This window comes from Drosophila persimilis, unplaced genomic scaffold (assembly GCF_003286085.1).
Source record: "Drosophila persimilis strain 14011-0111.01,24,50 unplaced genomic scaffold, DperRS2 tig00000191-arrow-pilon, whole genome shotgun sequence".
Taxonomy (NCBI): Eukaryota; Metazoa; Arthropoda; class Insecta; order Diptera; family Drosophilidae; genus Drosophila; species Drosophila persimilis.
In genome coordinates this window covers 7,345,047-7,369,219 of record NW_020825298.1, presented here as the reverse complement: position 1 = coordinate 7,369,219, position 24,173 = coordinate 7,345,047, and the positions used below count along the sequence as shown (strand labels likewise).

The following is a 24,173-nucleotide window of genomic DNA, read 5'->3' as shown; positions in this document are numbered from 1 at the left end:
GTTTTTTGTGTCTTTGCCTTTGTTCATGTGTTGCTTTTTGTTGGTTTTTCTTTCATTGCGAAATTAAAGTAATCCTTTTATTGTTTGTATTGTTGCGCTATATATTACCTATGCTGCACCCTAATCCTCCCATACACATACATACATACATATTGATATCTACACATACAATCATGTACTATCGTATCCTTTAATACTTATATACAAATCCTTCGTTTACGAGTTCTTCCTCCTCTGCACCCACAACGACTGTGGGTTTCCTTACTTCGAGTGAGAGACAATTGAGTGCGAGACCATCGAATGGGAGAGCATTGAATGCGATACGCCCGATATTTCCGCATAGGTATCCGTCGGTCCCTCGCCACTGCATACGGAGTCCTCGGGTGTACGGGATGGTTCCGCCTCGGTGATCTCGATGTCCTGATGATGCTTGTTGCTGCGGTGTTTGGCACTTAGAGCCTGCGGAATAACGATCTCTTAGTACGTTCTTTATAGTAAATACAAGTACGTAATTCTAGTTCGTTTCGTGTGCATTCTGGTTAGACATATGAAGTGCTATCTATGGACGGACACATGCACACAGAGTGGGGGTACGGGAAGGGCAGGACTGGGGTCTAGTTGAATAGACAAACGTGCGGCGGAGATTCCTTTTATTACTTTTTTATTTTTCGGTTAGTTTAGGTACAGTCACAACACAAATATGTATTTTGTTAGGTTAGGTTTACTTTAGAGAGAGGCTGACATTCTTACCTTATCCTTGCTGCCCTTTTTCTACATTGAACATGTTTGGTATTGGTTTTTAGTTGGTGGTAGTGGTGGGATTCGAATATACGAGTATTGAACATAGTCATGACAAGAACAATGATATATATATATTTATATATGTGTATTAATACAAGTCACATACAAGGGGGAGAAGATGAGAAATATAGAGTCAGAGAGAGAGACAGACAGAGAGATAGTGAGAGAAAGATCTAGGGATAGCTTGGGATAGGCGACAGCATTATAGGTTTCTGTTCGAAGTTCAGTATTCAGAAACAATTGATAGAAACAATCTGGGTTCCCTATACCCCGGTCCTTTATTTTTGATGATGTCATGTACAGTGAGCTCGCGATGACTACGACTACACTGTGGTGGACAGGTGACAGATGACGTGACCCCGTGATTCGGACTCACCTGCAATGAGAATCGACGATGACCCGCCTTGCGTCCACCGCGTCGTTTGCTGATGTGCGGATTGTCCTGTCTCAAGGTCTTGTTCTTCAGTATCTCAAGTTGTGTATACAGTCTGGAAAACATTGCGAATAAGTACAGACACATACAACAGAAGTACGATTACCTTTTGAGTTCAGCACGTATATCCTCGGGACTCATTTCGGATATGGTCAGCTCACCGATGTCGGGGTCACCAAGGCAAAGGCCCGCATAGCCACCGCCCAAACGCTGACCGGCATCGTGTGCAGCACCCTTGAAAGCATCCACAGGTAAACGTATTGATAGATCATACGCTAGCGAACGAACCTGCAAGCTATGAAGATGCAACAAACACCGCAAACCACACTCAGGAAGTAAAACGTAAACCGAACTCAAACCGAGAGAGCAAGTACACAAGTATAGAAAGAAGGAGAAAAGAAGACTCGAAACTCAAGATCAGATATCTGTGCAGGTTTATGTGTGATCGGAGTATGAGAATGACTGCTGGCTGAGTATAGTATGTGAATGTGAATGAGTGTTTGATGGAGTTGTCTGCGATCATTGGGTATGTGAGTGTGAGTGCTGTCTGAATAGGTGATATGTGAATGAGTGTTGGAGCGATGGACTTGTCTGCGATCATTGGTTATGATTTTGTCTGATGTTTTGCTGGAAATGAGATAAACAAAGTTCAAAGGAAATCAAAAACGGAATTCAAAACTTAACAAAGTTGGACTTCAGCTATAGTAGAAGACTAATTATTTAGACAGAGAGAGTTTTTAGGTTCAGAATATCTAGGTTGAGAGAGACAGCGAGCGAGCGAGAGAGAGAGGCAGAGCAGGTAACAGTTACAGTGAGGCGTGGCGAGGCGAGTGGAGGTAAGTATTCTGGGAAATGCTGGTATTTTGTAGGTATATATGCGTATTGGGGATTTTGAAAGGAAATCGATTTTTGTCATATTTTTTTAAATTGATTTTTTCTTGTTCAAACTCGTACAAAATACATGCAAAAACTAAACTAGACATGCAAAAAGTGTAGCGTGCAAATAAAGTTTAAGTGCAAGTCGAATCGAACTAAAGACAAAGTACAGTCAAACATTCGGGCGGGACAAAAACGACACACTTGCAGCAACTTCATAGCTTGACTAAAAATTTCATCGAAATGTTAGCTTAATACTAAAATTATGTTAATTTTTTGTTTACTCCAAACCAAAAATGAAAGAACTCCAGAACAAGAAACCAAAGAAAGACAATAACCGAAAGGAAATAATTCATTGTTTCAGCAAAAGCAACAAAGCTTTCGATACGTTTAGGTTTCACTTTTTTTAGTTGAACAAAAATCGTTTCCTCAGCAAATTTCAATATTATACCAAATACAACTATCGATGGCAACGATAAATGGCGACGATGACAGATGCAATAATACAACCCTGCCGGCGACGGACAAATCACAAAGCACAAAGCGCACAAGTGGGTGAGAGGGAGAGAGAGCGAATTCTAAGCCTGGACTTTGACGCCAACCACTGCCTACGCTCCTTTTATGAACCCAAATATTAATCTCAAACTGAAAAGTTTATTAAAATTAAAAGTTAAAAATAACTAGTAGACAAACCAAAGAGCTGCAATCAACTGAAGAGTGTCGAAAACGTTGGGTTACCTGCTTGTGCTGATACCACAATTTTGGCACAAATATCAGACCCAGGGCAAAGCTGTTTGTCAGCTGGGAGCGCACGAAGAGGGCCAACAGTATGGCGCTGGGACTCATTTCCGGTAGGTAGACAAAGCGCAGAAAGTAGAAGCTGGACGAGACAAGGAACTCGAGCGTGAGGGCGGTCACCAGAAATTGTCGTTCCTGTGCCAGGGGGAAAAGGAAATTACTTGTAAATGCATTTGACCCACTCTTCGGATCGAATCCACTTGGGGTCTTCGCATCTCACCCGGAACTGAGTGTTGGCATTGCGACTGGCTATGGAGAGGTGCAGGCCGAAGCACAGGATGAGTATTTCGCTGGCCTGCGTCACCAGCTCCCACTTGAGCGGATGGCAGGTGTTGGTGCTCGCCTCGCGTAGACTCTCCAGCTGGGCGCTCTCCAGCAGATCCAGCGACGAGGCCGTAAAGGCGGACATGTAGCACACCACCGCGAACACCATGGCGCCCAGATATTTGAGCAGATCTACGTCCCGCAGGACCCAGCGATGGGCCTTCCGTGTCCGAAAATCTACCAGGTGGCGGTACAGTTTCAGTATGATGGCGCCGTAGCAGGTGATGAATCCCAGTTCCCGCAGCCAGGGCTCCAGCAGGCAGCGCTCGGTGGAGGCGGGAAAGAAATGGACGGCAACCTGCAGAAGGTCTACTTAGTACTCGATAGACATGGACAAAAGGATCACTCACAGATGCATAAAGTAAAACAATTCCCAGCAGTATCGTCTCCAGCACAGTCCACATGCCCGAGGCAATGGCCTAAAAAAGTCACAACGTTAGAAAGTTACGCGTAAAGAATTCACCACAGAAAACGCACCTTGCTCTTCCTCTGTCTGAAAACAATCACACCCAGGACCACACAGCACAGGATACAGGCGCCCAGGACAATGGCCACAAGCAGACGCAGACAGGCATCCATATTGAGGGCCTCCTCCTCCTGAAAGTTGAGGCACACCCCATGCTGATCGCAGTTTGTGCAACCGCCCGGACACGGTATGCACGAGTAGTTGTCGTAGCCCTCGGACAGTTCCACTAAATCGCCGCGGAAGCCCTGCAGCGTCGAGTTTGGCAGATAGAAGGACTCCCGACAGAGACACGTGTACACATCCCTCGTGGCCGCCGGTTTGTTCTCCGTGAGAAGGCAGAAAGTAGTATTTCGATCACACCTGCAACGTATTAGCAATCCATCATATATATTTTCGAAGGAAGCTTCGAGCTTATAGCTCACCCGTGACGACGGCCAAACACCTCCTCCAGTCCATCGTTGCACACATCCTCATCGGCGGCAATAAAGGCAGCTGCCACAATTCTGAAATGGTTCAAATTGATTATGATGATTGTGTGCTCCTCATTTGGTTGGTAGGTATGCAACTGCCTTCCACTCACTTGATTCTATGCTCTGTGAATGATATGCGAAAGGGCCACAGCCAGCGGCGCGTCAACAGGTTGCAGTCGCGAAAAGGGGCGCCCCACTCCTGGGTACCGTCGCTGCTGTTCCAGGCGGCACTGCGAAAGGAACGGGAAAACAAATATTTATAGTACATATGGTTATTGGAAAGTATCCAAAAAGCAGATGGATGATGTGTGGGTTGTGTAAGTGGGGTTTTTTACAGCGTGGTCTGGATTCTTGGGCACAGAAGTTGGGATAAATAATTTGAATGAATAAATAATTGAATAATTATAGATAATACAAATTAAGAGAGTAACGAACTTAAAGAAACCAAGGCTCTTGCCAGAAAGGCATATCCATCGCTTTGCATGCCCTAAGCAAAGGATAATGTTTCACATGAGGCTAATTATCTGAAATATTCAACCAAGACTTCAAATGCCTTAGCAAATCTCTGTTGATTGTTCGTTGTATTAGCGATGCATCACGACGCATGTCATAGTGAAAATGGGTAAAATTAGAGCCGCGTCTAGCTCTACTAAATAGCTAAGCTATGAATACTTTATCATATATATTTGTAAGGTATTTAATAAATAAACCAATGTTTATGTTTATTTTTACTAAAAAGAATTCATAAAATCCTGTTAAAAATCATATATACATATGTACTATTTATATCAGTGTTATTGGGGCTTTCCAAAAACGAGAGCATACTTTTTGGGGCAGCATAAACCAATTTCAAGAATCCAATTACCAAGAGATTATTCAACTCACCCCAATTCCCGCCAGTAAGAGCCCAAAAACGCCTTATTATGCACCTGATCCGGCGGTATCTGCAACACACATCAACATCATTATCATTAATATCGCCCCCGCTGATTATGGCTGGATTGGCGTATGGTATGCATACCGTGACATTATCCCTGAATTTAACGACAACCGTGTGTATGCTCGGCGCGGCGATGGCAAAGGCCAGTAGGTTCTCGTCCTCGTTTAGGGCATAGCTGGCGATACTGTTGGCCCGACGGCTCACCTCCGCACGTGTCGGCTCATCGATGGCAATCGGAGTGTTGGCATTTGGGAATTTGTTCGATAGAAATTCAATAAACTGGCGTGCAGCATCCTCGGCAATGTCGGTAAAGTCGTAAAACTGCAAGCAACAACAAAATGAACAAGCTATTAATTGTTTGAGATGTTAAAGGCAAAATGAAATGTGTGCAAATTTATAAATAATTTAAATTCCTTCAAGAGATTCAACAGCATGCCTAAGGCTTGTTTGACACTTCATTAAAAATTCTACAGAATGAGAGTACATTTTTCCTGCTCTAGAAATGAAATTTTTGGCATTGGAATTTCGCAAAGGCTTATTTCTTTTAAGCAATTAGTCCATTGAAGCATCCGTACTGGCTTTGGCAACCTGTTAATGGTGCGAATACGAACCAAAAATTACGGATACGCCGAGGCTGAGGGAGCGTCGTGATTTGCCTGACCAGGCCATTTCCCTTGGCTTAGGACCCTGATCCCCTTGGCCATTAATTATTCACATGGCGGCCAGGACACGTTCCGCACAGACCAACACCTTCCTTCCGCATGGAATGCACAAAAGTTTTTGTTCCGTCCGGTAAATAATACGATTTAGGACCCAAGCTGGGGCTGGGGCTGGGGCTGGAGCTGGGACTGCACAAATGTTTTTAATCCATGTTTGTTCAGCTCTTAACTGACCAAATGTTTGTACATAATTTACACGTTTCAACCGGCTCTCGAGATCTACGCACAGGAAGCAGTGCCAAAAGGAATGGCAGGGAAGGGCAAAGGCAAAGGCAAGTCCAACTGGGCTTTGATGACATCATTATGGCTTTCGGAAACAAAAGTAACCACAGCAAAGACATGTTCAGAGGGGATGGGACTGCGACTGCCCGTCTGTGGGTCTGTGGGTGAGTCATGTAGCTCGACACGGCCGCCTTTTGGCTTTTAAAACCTACATTTGCCATTAGCAGGGCCACACAGCGAATACGCTTCAAAGCCCCAAATAAATTAACAACAAGAAACGAATGTATACAAATATTTTTGGGCGCTTGGGTATGCATTTGAGCATATCAAGGTAAGAGCAATAAGTATAAGGCACACGAAGACACGACTGGGAGAGAAAGCACCTTCTTGTGTGTGTCCTACACGGTAAGCATAATCGTAAACCTAAGGATACCTTAACCAACAAGATGTGTATATATGTACATATATTTAAGGCTTTTTGCAACATTGTCAGACATAGTTGGAGGGCATGCTACAGATCTTACATATGCACAATGTATATAGATGTCGGGGGTGGGCATTAGGGCTGTTGGGTTGTGTGCCGATCCAAACTGAGTTCTCTATTTTTGCACCAGCGTCTTTTTTCTCCTGCAATACTCACAGTCGTATTGTTCTCTCTCAGAAATTCCTTCTTGATCTTCCTACAGACGACTCTCTTTCACTCTCAGGCCACGCTCTCAGCAAATACGAATTGAAAGAATAACGGACTACTCTACTACGTCTTTGCCTATTGGTCCTCCTACTTGTACTTCTATAATAATTCCTGCTCAACGACTACAAATACGCTTTATAGTTTATAAATCTTCAACATATGTATATATTTATGTATCTAACCATCATCTAGCATTTGGATATATGTATGTAGTTCCACTTTTTTCTGAAAATTCTCCACAACTAAAGTTTCATTTAGTTTACGAATAATTAATGTCTGGGATTTTAGTTGCAACATTTTAAAATTGTATTACTTTTGTTGGACAGCTTATAGATGGCAGACCTTCCACTCTACACTTCTGAAACGGATATCTTATTTTCGCCATATGTATGTATAACTTCAGTGCTAAAAACAATATACATATTACACTATAACTATGACTATAAAATTTATTATACTATTAAATTTCAGACGTATGAATATCAGAACGTATGTATGTACATATTGCGATCCCTGTGTCAATCTCTCCTATAGGGAAATGTATATACCCCACCAAAAGGCATAGATAGGGTACCGCATAAATGTGTATGGAAAACACTTGTAAATAGCGGCAACCACAAAGCACAGAGCCGAGAGTGTGTGCAATAAAACATGCATACTCGTACATATGCAAACAAGAACATCCACATGGACATTGGTGTGCGTGCGTGTGAGTGTGTGTGCAACTATGCCAAGAGCTTAGACACACCGCAAACAGAAGCAGACGCGTACAGAGAGAGAGAGAGAGAGAGAGAGAGGGAGGGAGGGAGAGGCTGCCAAATGAAATCAGTAAGGCGCGTTATACTGACTTTTTAATGTCCATGCGAGAGCTCTCTCCGCATCTGCATCTTCCATCTCCTTCTCCTACGCTCCCCTACGTTCTCACTCTCTCTCGCACTGTGCACGTTTTGGCATGTACAAAATTCTTACTTATGACCATAAAAATATTTACATGGCACATGGTCGCACAGTAACGGTAGCTGTAGCTGTAGCTGTAACTGTAGCTGTATACACGGCCTCTGTGCTTTTTTCTCTCCCATGTTTCTCCTTTGCTCTGTGCTTTTGTCATTTGCATGTTTTTCCTCTTATTTTCTATGCTTTGTGCTTAATGAATAAAATATGTCCGACACTGTGTTTTTTTTTTTGTTTCTCTCCTCATGCGGGGTACTCGATGGGACACAAGGGTATATTGTATCCCAGTAATTGTATGCAACAGGCGTAACAGGAATGAGGCAGTAATTTCTACATAAAAGTAATATGTTCATTATTATTTGCTTATCATCCTTTTGCTCTCTTTTGTTCTTCAGTTGTGCCCTTTCTATTTCTGCTCTTCTTTCTAATTAAAGGGTATCTTCTAGTCGCAATAACAAACTTTTTTTGTATAGTTTTTACTTGTTTTTTCTGTGTTTTATTTTTTGCACTTTCCTCAGGCAGAACTGCCGTTGACACTCTCTGGGAATCTCACTCTGAAGTGCGATTAGCTGTCGGTAGCCAAGGCATTCGCATTCATTCATTCACTTGCATTCATTTCATTATTCAAAGTGACAGGGCGAATGGCATAAGCTGATTGCTACGGAAGTTTACTATACAGTGTTGTTTTGGTCCTGTTTTGTCTTGTTTAACACATAGGACACATCGAATTAACATAAATGATTCCATTAAATGGGAATTCATTACAATTCATTATGGATTAATATGTACTGTACCTATAGTATGGCTTGAAAGTACAATGACAGATCAGAAGTGAGCCAAACGTAATGATTAGTAATCGTACTATATTATTTATCTCTACTACATTTTTGGATACATCTTGGATACAGTACAATTGATGAAATCTACAAACAGATCTTTATAAGATTTGTTTCTAGCCAAATTTGACATCCTTCTCAATTTATCATTGCAACAAACATTTCTGAAACATCTGTCACTCAAGAATTTCGTACAATTTCTTTAACGGCAAAATCCACAGCATTGCCTACCATAAGGAAGTCTCAATTAATCCTGCAGTTATTATAAATATTAAAAGCTTTTTAAATTTTAAATCAACCTGAATTCCCCTGCATTGTTTTAAATCAGTTTCATATCAATTTCGGCTTCCGCCTGTGGCAATGGCAGCAGATTTTTGTTTTAAAGCCACAGCAAAGTGCGGATCCTGGCCAGAGCACCAGCCCATACAACCCATACAGAGAAGAATATATAAAAATACAATTATTAATAACTTTTATGCTTGAAAGTTGCCAATGGAAACAGCCCGTTCAGACAGACAATGAGAAGACACAACAAAAACACACACACAACAAAAGAGACCACAAGCCGAGACACGGCAGTCGGCAGCTGGCAGCATGGCCAGCAACAGTAAAGCACTGGCTAAACGAGACAGCATCTTCTTTGCAGCACAACCAAAGGACCAGGCACACAAACATTGAATTTAAGTAAATACGATATATCATTTAGACATTAAGAAGCAACGTAGTTAAGGAAATACATAGACTTAAAATAACATAACCAAATTTTTAAAAATATGTAATAAAAAGAAATTTGTATCAAATAATATATATGTAGGTATTTTGTAATATATAAAAATGGGAGAAGAATTCTCCATCGACGAAACAAACAATCAATTGAGTTATCCTCAATGTACGCCACAGCGAAACGGGATAGGGCCCGTTAGTATATACTATTTAGATTTGAGTTTAGCAGAACTTTTTATACCATAAATGTAGTTCATGAAAGCTACAAATTAGCGTGTGGCTACCTCGTTTGGGAAGTGCTGAAAAGCAGCAAAAAAGAATGGCATAAGTAGGAGCAGCAGCAACAACGAGAGAGCCACAATAATGCTTGACAGGCATTCGACATGGCGTTCGCCATTGACCGCAAGGCACAGAAAAGGAGAGGGAGACTGAGACTGAGAGTGTGAGAGAGCTGAATGAGAGGCAAACAAAAGCCAGGATGATGCCCGAGCACTGGCATCTGTCAGCAGCCTGCTCCTGCTGCTATTTTTTCATGTACGTCACATTTATTACTTTGTCCCGCCTGGCTACACTTGAGATTCAAATCGATCGCATCAGATAGCAGTTCCGAGGATGCTCCATGGCAATTTATTTACACATTTCGCCAGCCATTTGCTCGTTGTTTGTCTTTTAATTATGGCCACCCGACCAGTGGCGTCTCCGATTGCGTCAGCGGGAACTTGTTAGGGAATCGATCCGTGCATGCATGTATCGGACCTTGTTTACCCGCCGCCTGTGGCCCGCTTGAATATTTATAGGATTCGCGTAGTTGGCTAAAAATAGCAGTAAGCGAAGTAAATTACTGGCTGATGGACTGACTGACTGCCTGATGAGACATCAGCTCAGCTGTTGGCGGTTTAAAGTCGCCCTGTTTCCGTCTCCGACCTTCTTGGCTGCAATTGTCATGCAAATTCAATTAAAATATTGTGCTAGAAGGAGCCTGGGGTTCTGGCCCCGTCACTTCATTAGCATCTTTTAATTAACTTGTTCAAGAGTCTCCAGAAAGAGGAACAGGGTAAGGAGGGGGCACAAACTGTAGCACATACATGTATGCATGACATGCTGTCAGGACATGCCGCAACTCTTTCGAAAATCCCGCGGTTTTTGTGTAAAACCTGCAACCGGCACTCTCCTTCCACGTGTCACTGCTTGCTACCAAGCCAACTTTCCACAGAAATCTATTTGCGTCAGACATGGCGTATGCGTAATATTTTTTACGACACTCAACAAGGCAGGCGGAACGCACACACTCAGCGGAAAATGGGGTGGCCTGAAGCGGGTATGGGGAAGAGGATTTGAATTTCGTGAGCACAGATTTGCGTAAAGATTTGTGTCAGCACTCGGGGAGGACTGCAAAGGGGCAAAAGAATGAAAAAGTAAAAGTAGGTGGAGAGGGGGAACCAGCACACACTTTCTATGTGGGTTGCCATCTCAGCAGTTTTATTGATTATTGCCCAACTCTGCTGCACTCTGCCCCCTCAAAGTGAAAGCACATTCTCAACTGCCGCGATGGCAATTTCGAAAATTGTCGCTAATTGTCTTTGCCTTGGGGTCGCTGGGGTTGCAAGCTGCATTGGTTCCCACAAAGTGTCCGTCAAAAGTTATGAAAAGAAAAGCGCCAGCCAAGTCAAGGTGACTGAAAGTCGCTTCTTCTTGCCACTTAAGCTGGCCGTAAGATATTCAGTTGCCGAAATTCTACCATTTCCGTTTGAATTGCAATTTCTCTTGCCAGCTACTCTCTTTTCGAAAGCCTGAAGCTGTTTTTGTAGCATTCTCTTTGGCATGGGACCCAATCATACATGAAATACATCATTTTAATCATTTATTTAGATGAGTCACCTTTTTGCTTTCATCACTTATTGCAAAACAACGGAAAATCCGCATCGTTTACGCGCCATCAGCTTTTCCTTCAGATTTCGCAAAGATTCTGGACAGCATTTGAGTGCATTTTTAGAGAGCGCATTCGTCCATGCAAAACAACTGGCGACTCCACGCACTCGGTCGTCGCTTACTTTTTCTGCCATTACCTTCGAAACGCAGATAAAAACAGCACCAGACGGCGCCGCTAGAGTGAGAAAGAGAGTGACAGTGACAAAAGCTGAGGACGGGCGAAGGTAGAAGCAAGGCGAAAGCAAAAGCTGCGACGAAAGCATTGGCTGACTCAGACGCAGTGAGAGCGCCCAACTCTGTCACTTACAGTTAGACGCTATCAAAGTGCATTCATATTCAAGGTGAGGCATTTCCGCACTCCTTCTCCCTTTGTGTCACGTTGCTCCCTGCAAACAACTATGACTAACCTTTCAGAAACCTAAAAATCCCTATATTACACAGAGTCCTTTTCAAAGCTTTTAATATTTCATCATTTGAAAGTGTATTTTTTCTTTTTTTTGACAAACACTTACCGGCTCATCGGGCACCATTTCCAATACTTTTGGATCGCATTTCTCTTCTGGCTTTTTGCTGTTGCTGCTGCTGCTGCTGCTGGATGCTTCCGCTGCGGACTCTGCTGTTGTTATTGCTGCTGCTTCCGATGCAGTTGTTGTTGTGCTGGCAGTTGATAGCGTTGTTGGAAGGGGGCTTCGCTTACGCAAACGCTCTGCCCGAGTCAGAGCAGAGACAACGCTGACTGTGGGCGTTAGCTCATCAAAATCCACAGCGGAGGCATCGTGTAAATGGTACTCCTCCTGGGACTGTGACGGTCCCCCCTCGTAGGTAGCGACAGCGACAGCCCCGCGGGCGACACTCTGCTGCTGAAGGTGTGCGCGTTTATAGTAGGCCAAAAGAGCATCACGCCTGCTCTCGTAGGGGGAGGCAGTGGCTGAGTGGTGGGCGAGGCCAACTATTAAGAGCACCAGCAGCAAATAGAGCGTGTTTAATTGTGTGCAGCAATTGCTGCTGTTGTTGTTGCTGCTGTTGTTGGTGGTGTGGCTGCTGACGTTGCCGCTGGCGTTGACTTTGCTGCTTTTGATGATGATGCTGCTGCTGACGGCGCTGCTCCTGTTGGCGTCGCTTCTGCCGTTTGTTGATGTGGCTTTTGTTGTAGGTTTTGTTGTTCGTTGGTTTTGTTGTTGCTTTTTCAGGTGGTCTCGATCTCTTTGGTTGTTGTTGTTGCTGCTGCAGTCGCTGCTGCTTTTGATGCTGCTTTTGCTGTTGTTGCTTTTGCTCTTATGTGTTTGCCTTCCTTGAGTTTTCGTTTGATTTTGGTGGCATTTCTTTTGATAATTGTTGTCTTTGTTGCTTTGCTGCTGTCGCTGCTGCTGCTGCTCCTGCATTGAACTCTCAGCTGTTTCATTTTTTGACTTTTTCGACTTTTTTGCCTTTTTCTCTATGCACATTTCCATATCACTGATGTTGCTTTTGAATTTGAGTTTGTTTTGTTTGTCTTTCGCGTTGTTCTCGGAGTTTGGGGGGATGTTCGTCGTGGGCGTGGCAGCTTCTGCAGGTGTACAACGAAATTGTGGCACAGAAGCGCGCTCATCTGTATAATTGAGAAAAAGTTTCGTTTAGTTTTGGACAGAAAAGAAATCAATAAGTTAGGTACGCATATTTACACACTTTTAAATAAATGATTTATGTATGTTTGTAATTACTGTCGGCACATAAGTGCATATGTATGATTCGTGTAAGATTATTCATAATATATTCAGGTATTTCTTGAACCTTTGACATAGAAACCACTGTCCAACCGCCAGTCTGTATATCAGAAATGTAGAGCATCAACAAATAAGACAGAAACTACGCAATAGAGTTATCTATTTTTCCCTCAATTCGTATTTCTGCTGAGAGCGAGGCTTGAGAGCCGAAGAGAGTCGGCTCAGCCGAGTGTGGCGCGGTGATGTTGTTGAGAGAGAGTGGGAGATCAAAAGGGAAATGCTGAGAGAGCGATTGGATAATGCAATTCTGTGTCGGGTATGGCGTGATCTAAGAGAGGCGGGCACGAGGAGTTTATAAATAGATTTGAAGCGAGAAAGACTTAACCACGACTTACTGCACTCCAGGCACGACAAAATGCAAGAAGAAGAAGAGCACCCTGTCCCTCGATTTCTGACAGGGTAAGATTTGGTAGATCCATATAAATATTCAAATATTAATTGAATATTTCCTTCAAAATATCCAAAAATTATAACCTGAACTGTGGAATCCATTGCGTCCATTAAAAGGTCTGAGATTTGAATTTTGGCTATTTTAATATTTTTACTGTGTGGCTCTTGAAGATCTGATACATATATTATAGATATTCCACTGCATTTCTGCCTTGTGCCCCCTTCATCCTCTCTTTATGAGCGACTTTACTTGGTGTTTTTTGTTCAGATGGTATTAAGGTATTGCTTCTTTGTATTTCCAATTGTTACAGAGTGATTTACTTGAACGTCCCACAACAACTGTCGTCAAATGTTTGTCAGTTCAATATTTTTCGACTGCTATATGCACGATCAATTAGCTGTAACTGCATTCAGCAAACGAATTTATGTTGATTGCCTTTCCATCAAGTGCATTTCCCACTACGAGCAGACTCTCAGCCAGAAATAGAACCAGAAAATAGAACGTGAAATTCTATTTCCCAGAGCTCTGGCCAATTGGACAAATTTCATGGCAGCGCCAATTGGAATTTAATTGAGAAACCTTTTCAAATCGTTGTTGCTGCTCTTCGAGGTCCCTGATTGAAGGGAAATCGGTAGAGGATAGACGAACAACGGAGAAGTCGACCATAAAAGTACTCTTAAATATGCAGCTTAATAAAAGAGAGTGTAAGGCAGGATTTCGGTATAGTTTCATTATAGAGTCTAGACATTTAAATGAAGAAAAAATGCAAATCATTTATATTTAGAATACATTTTCGGTGAATGAGAATGAGCTTAACTCTTTAGAGAACTTTGGATGAACTTTATCGTATCTTTATAACATTTGCTTAATATGTGCCCAAAGTAAATGATATCATTTCAGGGTATTACTGATGCTACATTCTTTTTATTTCTCCTAGACATAGCCCTATATCCAGTTAAATCGGATGTAGAAAACCTCCACTATTATTATATGTACCACCTAGCATTATCTGCTAACGAATTTTCCTACTAACTCGTTAAGCATTGTTTCCTGATACTGCAATCAACTTGTGCGTGCGTGTCCGACTGTGGTGGCTTTTGATGTAATGTAATTAAACCACTTTAAATTATTCATTCCGCACAAATGTTGTATGCGATTTTCCCTCTTGTCCTAACCTTCACCATTTCCATTTCCATCCACCGACAGGGGGAAAAAAGAGCGGTCGCTTAGTCAGTTACGTGGACCCTGGGGACTGGGCGTGGCACTTGCCACGGCACTCAAGTGTCGCCTGGTGGTATGCTACAATTGTCTGTGGCTCTGAATCCGATTTATGAATAAGAAGAATAAGGATATGCAGGAGGGAGGGGTGGTGGTAAGGGAATATTCAGGGAAACCAGCCAGCCAAATACGTAGCCCATCAATGCGATGACAGGCCGCAAATTGGCCAAACCACTTCGACAAGTGCGACGTGCTGGAAGGCAAACAGGTGTAAAAACAATTTCCGCTAATTGAAATTAATTTTCATTGCAACTGCAAGCGGTGGAGGCTCCTGTTTTTTGTTTCTATTTTTGTGTTTTCCTTTTTTGGATTGGAGGACTGGGGGCCAGGCACAGTCGGAGACAGTTGGCACATGCGCCATAAACAAGTTGTGATTACGTGATTTGGCCAGATGCCAGGAGCAGCCGGCGGAGGGCAGGGGAGGGATACCTGGAAAACTATACTCTCGCATTGCCAAGAGATTTTCTTTTTTTTTTGTCGGAATACCTGGTACTCCTGGGGATATTTGGGTGTGCGTAGAGGCAAGCTTTGCTCTTTCTTTCTGAATGTCTATAGGGTACTATTCGCTTTCGATTGGGTAGGTTCTAAGCAGATTTCCTAGGAGAGTAGGATGAGGGGTCCAGAAAACGTAGCTTTGTTGGAACTGGATAAATACATGGATATTACGAGTACCATTATCGAACTATTGCCTATTCAGCGAGCCTTGAGATCTATGAACCATCTTAAAGGTTCGACTGAAGACAAATGTTCCCTTTTGGCGGGACATAACTACCACGAGGATTTTTAGAAGGTTTTGGTGCTGCCAGCAATTCCCTAGAGCACTGAGGAGAGTCTTGTCTCAATTAAATCCCTTCCCCACAAAGACGGCCTCTAAAAAAACATAAGAATCCGTTTAGAGGATGTCCCAACAGTCGTCTCTATCGATCTATGCCACCTCTTCTCAGTTAGTCTTCTGTTTGCGTTGCTGGCTGGCTGGCTGGCTGGCTGTTTTCTGCCTGGCTGAGCTCACCTGGCCTCACCTTGACACTCCGCTCAACTGCAGCTAATGCGGCAAGGATGCGAGGATGCATGTACCAGTACATCGCTGTATCTGTATCGCTGTGTCTGTATCTATGCATGCACATGTATGAAGAGGGTCTACATACAGTTTTTCAATTAACCAGATTTCGGTTGCCATTCTGTGTCATGTTCTGCTGTCTTGTCGTTTGTCTGTTTGCTGCCTGCCACCTGCCACCTGCCTGGTCTGTCCTGTTCTGTCCTGGTCTGGCCACGTTGCAAGTTTGCCAGTTGCCGGTTGCAACATAATTGCACAGTTTGTTTGCGGCCAAATCCCAAATCGTTTGCACTTTCCCAGAGCTTTACATTTCAATTCCGAGTTTGATTTGTTGAGGTCTATCGCTGTGACATCTCAAACATGCAAATTTCCATGGGCAAACAACAGCAGAGCCAGAGCCGGAGCCGGAGCCAGTGCCAGGGGCAGATGCACAGCCGGAGAGATATTTCAATAGATGAATATTCATGCTTTTCGGTCAATTATTTTATGTTTTCGTTTGCGGAGAAAATCCAACAACATTCTATTAGTAAATCGACAAAACAAATTGGGTGAGAATTATCGCACAATGAAAATGAAACACTTGAAGTAGGATTTCATTTGGAGGGTTTCGTTTCTGTGAATGTGTGTATTCAGACATTCATAATGAAATCCTTGAGAAAATCAGTCAAATATCATAGAAATAAGATTAACCAATTAGTTTTCGACACTCTTTGTGTTTTTTGAAGTGTATTTCTATGAAACTGTCCCCCAATGCGGGCTTAGACTTATAAATTATGTTGCTTATTAACAATGGTAATAGTATCATAAATAATACGTGTGCTTCGTACCACAAAGTGGCGTTAAACAACTCAATAAATTATGGTTTTAATTATTATTTAATTTTCAAAATGTTATTGCTTGCCACTTTATAAACTTTCACACAGGAAATATTTTTGGCTAATTTGTTACCAAGAAAAATATCAATTAAAGGCAATAAATGTGAGATCCACAGAGAGCAGACTCTTTTCGTGCTGTAGAGTTAACAGAGCAACTAACAGAGAGAGAGAGAGAGTAAGAGAGAGAAGCGGCCGTCGAACAAAGAGAGGGAAGAACAGCGATCGACGCTAAATATTCGGGTCCAAAGTCTCTCTCGAGCCAACGCGCAATTATTTGTTCTTAATAACATTAAAGTTAAAGCATAGCGAAATATAAATTTAAATATAAGAAAACCTGACGTCCTAGATTAGTGTGCAACAACGAAAAACCCGAGGCCACATTTTTAGAAATATTTTATTATTCAGCTGAAATATGTAAATATTCCAGCAGAACACACACGCACACACATGTACATACATGCACACATGTTTGCATCGGTCTTAGTTGTGGCTCATCAATTTGAGTGAAGATGAAGCTCGAGGCGTGTCCGGACATGAAATGTCTTGTGGCCGGCTCAACATTTGCCCTTAGCGCAAAATAATGAGCTAAAAATAGACAAAAAGCCAGACGGAGCGAAGGAGAATGAAGGGGTGAAGAGTGTAGAGAGACTAGGGAGTGGGGTGGGGTGGCCCGAGAGAGGGCGGCATATGAATGGCAGAAACACAGAAAGACAAGAAAGACCTGCCTCGCAGAGAGCTTTTCATTAGACAAATGTTATTTCGCACACGCACAGGAAGGGAGACAATGCGGGGGCGTGAAACAATCAAACAATGCAACAAAGGCACACACACAAACACACACACACACACACATTGAGAGAAACGGTTAACAATTAAACAATGGGAGAGCAACAAGCAAAGCAATTGCAAGAGCAGCAGAAACAGAAACAGAGCGAGAGAGAGGACTCGAGTGAGTGCCGCTGACAACGTCGAGGACAAATTGTTCGCCGGTCGCATTCGCATTCGCATTCCTTTGTCCTGTTTTGCTTAAATAAGCTCAAGCAGCTGTGCTTTGCCTCAGTCCCACGCCCCCTGGCAACCGGCCTCCAGCCCCTTGGCCTTCCTTTCCACCGAAAAGCCAACAAATCAGACAACAACGTTTGAAATCGCTTTCCCCTGAGCCTTTGTCAGGCATTTCCAGCTAAAAGCTTCGAGTGCCAGTCCCAAAACACTTTTCCAATTAGGCTTTTTCCTAGATACTCGTACACCAAAAATGAAAGAAGACTAAAAAGAAGAAGCTATGGCAATAGCAACAGCAACCCTGTAATGGCGCGCTATTTTTTTTTGGCAATGCTTGGGGGCAGGGAGAGGAGGAGGAGGAGGAGGAGGGTGCAAAACCCTTACAAGGACACGGACATGGACATTGTTGTACAACAATCATTTTAATCACTTTTCAGGGTCTGGCGCCCCACTTTGCGAGTATTTCGTTATACGATGGCCCACTTTTTTCGGCAGGGGGGGGGGGGGGGGGGGCACTGTTTACATGCGCAATTTACTCAAGTGCTCCCACCACCCCGGAAAATGTTTATATCATTAAAAGCCTGACAATGTCTATATAATCGAGTTTTAAATAAGTTTCGGTGTTGCTTTCATGAGCGACTTACAATTTGTGTTTGCCCTATTTTGTTGGATTTTATTCAATTAGAGCCAGTAGCGAAGATAATGGATGTGCAGATAATAGCTAATAGCTGGCTAGAGTTTCGCAACAAACAGCTTTGATAGTAGTTATACGACAGCCAGCTTTCCAGGTGTCATAGCAGACGGGTTTCATTTCATAGCAACAGGACAGAGGTACAGATATTCTCGGACCGAGAATGCAAAAACAAAGTGTATTTTGCCTGTGTGCGTAATCGAGACTCGGTACTCAAAATATACGCAATGTGTGGAGGCTTTGATTTAAGCACTTGGAATACAATTTATTTTCAATTAATTTTCTTCTCATTAATAACAGCAGAACGCGTCTGGTAGCTGGATCCTCCTGCTTCTATGTTCAACAATGAAGCTCAGTAAATATTTATATACAATTTCCTAGAAAATTATATACGTATAATCTGAAGGATTCGCAACAAAAAACGTATGCTTAACGACTTGGTTATCCCCAATTTTCTTATCAAAATGGATGGATGATTCTCTCCTCCCCCCCCCCAGGAAATCTAATAATAAATGTTGTCCCAAAATTAGTCAAAATAACCATATGGCGGCCCATACTCGTATACTGCGATTATTCATCATTCATCCTCCGCCTATGCATCTGTGTGTGCACAATATTTCTTTATAGACAAGCAGCTCTTTGGGTTGTAATCTACTTGGCCTACTTGGGGCTAAGTGAGCTTTTAGATAAAGTCGCTGGCGGGGCGGCTTGGCACGCACAAGCGGCCGAAGGGATATACATACATACATACATCCTACTATGCTTAGAGGGGGGGACGGACTCGTCTCGACTCGGTTCTGGGTTCTGGGCTAAGGTTCACTTCAAAATGTCGTGGTGGGGCTTGGGATGGGGTTGGGGCGTGGGCGTGTGGGTGCGCCTAATGTTATGCTACGGCATAATTTGTTGCTTGAAGTGAAAAATTGTCAAGCACACTCAACGTTTATATACAGCAACAAAATTGAACTTTTCGAGGTCATAGCTTTTTATTGGCTTTGTTGTGGGCCTCAGCACACGCACACGCACAAGCCGCACACACACACACAGATATCCGTAGGATACAGTGTGAGCTCTCGCAAAGGACAGTCGCTTCCTGAGCAGATCAGTGTCCTATATATAGGAAGCCTTCCCACAATTCCATTTCCACCCATATTGAGGCGTATACTCTTGGGTTTCACTGTACATATCCACTCTGTATGTATGATGTACGTATCTATTGAGCCCAAAAATGTATCTGAACATTTTCATGTTTATTTCGCTTGGAGGAGCATGAAGCAAAATGTCGCTGCGATTTCTGTCTCGATTGCTATTTACAAACACAAATGTTACCCATTTTTCCCAGTTTCACAGTTTCGCTTTTCACACAAAAGTTTGAAAATTTCACTTGATTTTATTTTCATTCATTCCATCTGGTACGAGTACGAGTATTTTCGCAGCTGGCCTCCCGTCTCAGATCCTTCTCCTGGGCATACAACGTGCATCCAATATACAATTACACACACATACATACATATATGTATGCACATATATGTCTGTGTGTTTGTGTGTGTCCAAAGTGCAGCCATGCGGCAAGGCAACATGGAAAACGAGTGGCAAGGGAGCGGCTGGCAAGGATGTCATTTGAGGCTCAGGCATGGCCCGTGGCGCTGTCTATAGCTGGAGAGGGAGGGGTCTGGGGGCTTGTCTGAGCTGTGACTCGGCTTTAAGGCCGACACTTAATTGCATAAGAAATTTCAGTGCATAAATATCCCACAGAATATCCACCCTAGGCCCCTCCCCCCTCTGCTCGGTTTTCCTTTATCTCTGGAGAGTACTTGCACACGAAACCCATTATTAGGCTGCAGAATGAAAGGATTGTATTGGATTGATTGCACAATATCAAGGACAATGCCGTAGATTGTTGTCATCAAAGTGGTTTCTGAGGCGAGACGGGAGCCACTCAAACTGCCGCACAAATTTGTTTAAGTTGTTTACTGACTGAGATTAGATTAGGAAACCTTTAAATATATTAACATTATCAGATTAGGAATCATTAGGAATGAATTGTTTGGCTGATTAGCCCGACCATAGAATGTGGATCCTTTGTGGCTGAATTTCCTGCGGGTATTATGATTATGCTTTGATTATGCTTATTTGCGGTTTTTAATTAGAGACATTTCCTAATATTCTTTGGAGACTTGGGGGTCGGAAGTATTTTGTAATAATGTTGTTTGAATTGTACACTTTACAAATGGCAAAAAGAGACCGACAAAGGTATTTCCTATAATGTGCTCCCATCCCATCCAAACATATTTCTATAATTTATACGAATAATAATTTACGTACCATTTAATTTGTACTACATTTAGCACCCCCAATCCATTCTACAACTGCAATTATTTTGATCCAGTTGTAAGCCCTGGCATACCATTCTTTTCATTACAAAAACCAAACACATAAATTACGATCTCCACTAATTAGTTAAACCCTCAGTACTGCTTCTTCCAAACTTGTTGTCCGCTTCGCCATTGTTTTAACTTCCAGACCACCGTGGGGGAGGGGGGATGAAGACAAGCAACAGGCTCTGCACCATGGCTTATCCCGTGTGCCCTGACCTAACAGTTTTTCCAGGACGCCCCTGCCCGTAGGTCCCAACACAAAGCAACAGCCACATGGCACATGGCACATGGCACAGCATAAAAGCGCCATAAAAAAGCGGAGCAAAAGACAAGCGACCATCACCGGATGGGGGGCAATGGGCCGACGGAGCGATGGGGCAGGCACATAAAACCGAACAATTTCTAAAAATCAAATGTGACAACTTTTACCAAAATTAAAATCAGCAAAAGTGAAGCCAAAACAGCCAGAGGCCAAGCGGAAAAGAAGGGAAGAAAAACTCGAAGCGAAGAAAAAAGCATAAAAACGAAATAGGAAAAGCGAATGGCAGACACACACACACACACACACACACAGACAGCTGAATGGGGATGGGGTGGCAGATGGGAAGAGTGGGTGTGAGACGCGGTAGAGCAGAAATGGGATGGGGGGAAAACCGAGTCCGAATCATTGATGCCAAACGGAAATGTGCGCACTTTTAAGAAGTGCACTAAAAATGGCGACGAGCACTTCCGTTGATGGTTGGTCGGGCCATAGATGGGGGCCCTGGACTTCTCAGAATATTGACTAGTTTCTGCCACAGTGGCATGAAAACATCCGCAACTTTCTTCAGAAAAATAAATAAAGTTTCTAATGGCAGAATTTTGCGAATGGAGGTGCAAAGGTAAGCTCTCGGTATCTGCATCGATAGTTATGATAAGTAAACAATTTTTACTAGGGATGCAGGCAATGGAAAAATGTCTGAAAATCGGTTAAAGGAAAAACCACAGGCACTGCGCTTTAAGGATGGGAAAGTTTGCCACAATGGCCACGTACCACTGTGAATTAGCTGATTCGTGCAGATTGAGGACTAGACTTGCCAGAGCTTTCTTTCAAAGCGGAAAACAAGGAAGAGAAAACAAATGTTCGCACGAAAGTTGAATGATAGCCGGAGGAGAGCTGCAGGCCAGGGCAGGCCGAGAAATCAGGAACGCGGCACGAACACAGCTAGACAGCAGTTAAGGAGGGAATGGAATAGCAATTGCAGCCCCCAAGTCCGTCCGGACGGGCGTGGGGATGTGGCCCGTGTTGTCGGGTATGTAAACAAGGGCCGTTCCGTTCCACAAGTAATTCCAAATTGCATTTCAAGTGCTTTAAATGCTGGGGAGAGAACGGACGAGGCACGCAGCCGCTGGGAATGGGGATGTGGCGGATGTGGCTGCCTCTTCATTAGCACCACATGGCATATGATTAATATCATTACAAGTCCGTAATGAACTTTGGTTTACTGTCGACAAACATCATCATCATTATCATCATCAGTGGAGTATTCCTTCCTTCCTGCCTGCCTGACAGTCTCTCTCTCTCTCTCTCTCTCCCTCTTTCATTCTCTCTCTCTTTCGGTGGATGGCTAATTGCTAAATGGCAGAGCATAACACTGTCGCTGGCTCTGGTTCTGGAACTGCCACCGCACTGTACTGATGCTGTTCACTTGAGCAGAAACTGGGCAACGTTTTGGCCTGGAAACAGGCAATAAAATTTGGTCAAAACGCAGAGGCATAGATAAGCGTCAAACTGTTCACACATTTTCATCCATCCCACTGCCGTCCCACTGCATTACCACTGCCGTCCCACTGCCGTCCCACAGCCGTCCCACTGCCATCCACTGCCTCGCCTGGGAACGCGCTCAAGCGTGAATATTAAACGTTTGCTTAGAACCGCTGGGAGGGAGGCCAAAGCAAAAGCCTGGTCCAACCATCCCTCCGTCCAGGCGACAGGCGAACACAACGTTTGGACAAACTTTGTTCGGGGGAAAACTTCTGGCCCAAAGGCAAAACTTTGCATCCGAAATGGAGAAGCAGATATGCAAATAGCGCAGCAAGTACAGGAGCTTCCGGGGAATACTGTGTAGGTTCGGTTTAGATAAGCAGCTCGCTAGCCAGCAATATCCGTATTAGATGGTTTATTAAATACATTTTTACTTTACCCCACATTCCGTTATTGGTTTTTTGATCTGTTTCGGATTCTTTCACTGAAACGTAATCGAATCCCGGGTGCCTTCGGCCCCCTCCGGCGCTTCAAAACCTTCATGGCGGTGTCTGTGTTGCAATTCAGATGTAGCCTCTTGTAAATTTTGTGCTTGGACAACGTCACCAAGATGATCAGAGACAGTGGCAGTGTAATGCCGCCAATCCAGAACTCTTCGTATAACTGATAGTTTGATTCCGACACACAGCGAAATTTACGCAGTGTTAGCTGAAGCAACAGGATGGTCAACAACTCCAGGAAGTGCCAAACCACCACCATGCCGAAGTATATCACAAATATCGATACAACAAGCTCGAAGAGGAATTTATATAGCCGGCCTTGCATACTTGGGATTGACTGGGGCATCTTAACCTTGTCCACACACTGGCCCAGAACGGCCACGAAGACCACTATCGAGGGCAGCATGGGTCTTTTCGATGTAATCTCAATTGTACGCCACTGATGCCATTGGTAGAACAGGAAGAGCAGGGCAGCCAGTCCCACCATAAGCCAATGTGCCATTGCTATGGATAATAAATTAATTGCCGGAACAATGGATAATATCCATTCCAATATACCTACTCGTGTTTACTTTCGAAATTCGGGGATTGCGTTTTGTATTATTGTATAGAATAGTTTTATTGTGTGTACTTTCAAACGATTACTAAAAATCTGTCTGGAATTGCGTTTAAAAAGATAAAAATTTGACAGCCGATGTTTGCTTTGATTGCCCAAAACTCAAATACTTCAGAGACTCTCAAAGTGGCATGAATTTTGAGCTGCTTAGATCGTGCCCTTCCGCTTTTATCAGAATTTCTTACCATCCACTGCCCTGTGGATATGATCATGTATGATATATAAGATATATATATGTATCCTAAGAAATTTTTGTTCTCATTGAAACATTTTGTTCTTATTGAAGCTGAAAGTCTACCGATGTTTTGTAGTTGGGTAGATTTTATTCGCAATTTTAAAAAGGTCTCATTGTTTCAGCAAAAGTGATTCTTTGAACCAGTACAATATTTCAGACAAGGTGCAAAAGTTACAAAAATTGTTAGTAATAGACAAGTAAATACAAATAATTTTTTTGTGCCGCTCGTATCACCAGCGACCAATTTGTAGGGTGGTCCACTACTGACACACAGACACACAAACACACAAACGCCCATAAATTTGAGTGGCCAAAAATTCGAAGCGAAGAAGCGCCGCCTCTCCTTCTCTCATTTGCTTTGATATGAAAAGGTAAACGGACTACCTTGAATGGCGGTGAGGTTAAGTGGATGGGCAGCCCCGGTTCACTCTGGTTTTGATCTTTGCAGCGTAATAATTTCCCCTTCGAAATCC

At 43.2% G+C, this 24,173-nt stretch overlaps 2 protein-coding genes across 5 annotated transcripts; both read right to left on the bottom strand.

The window, feature by feature from the left end:
- On the bottom strand, nucleotides 1-22,840 carry LOC6588695 (probable G-protein coupled receptor 158). Of its 4 annotated transcripts, XM_026988735.1 has the most exons (14): nucleotides 22,789-22,840; nucleotides 11,692-12,767; nucleotides 5,190-5,429; nucleotides 5,054-5,112; nucleotides 4,279-4,398; nucleotides 4,121-4,201; nucleotides 3,710-4,058; nucleotides 3,583-3,651; nucleotides 3,129-3,530; nucleotides 2,849-3,043; nucleotides 1,341-1,468; nucleotides 1,178-1,289; nucleotides 751-771; nucleotides 1-459 (listed from the first exon to the last, which is right to left on the bottom strand). In XM_026988735.1, the coding sequence occupies exons 1-14, from the start codon at nucleotides 22,793-22,795 to the stop codon at nucleotides 262-264; spliced, it is 3,057 nt and encodes a 1,018-aa protein (XP_026844536.1). In that variant the 5' UTR covers nucleotides 22,796-22,840; the 3' UTR covers nucleotides 1-261. The 4 variants fall into 4 exon arrangements, with proteins under 4 accessions (XP_026844536.1, XP_026844535.1, XP_026844537.1 ...); XM_026988734.1 differs by lacking the exon at nucleotides 751-771 and having other exon boundaries at nucleotides 1,341-1,522; XM_026988736.1 differs by lacking the exon at nucleotides 751-771.
- Nucleotides 22,841-22,888: 48 nt separating this feature from the next.
- On the bottom strand, nucleotides 22,889-23,351 carry LOC6588697. Its single transcript, XM_026988251.1, has 2 exons — nucleotides 22,956-23,351; nucleotides 22,889-22,900 (listed from the first exon to the last, which is right to left on the bottom strand). Exons 1-2 carry the CDS (start codon nucleotides 23,349-23,351, stop codon nucleotides 22,889-22,891), a joined length of 408 nt encoding a protein of 135 aa, XP_026844052.1.
- Between the last annotated feature and the right edge of the window lie 822 nt (nucleotides 23,352-24,173).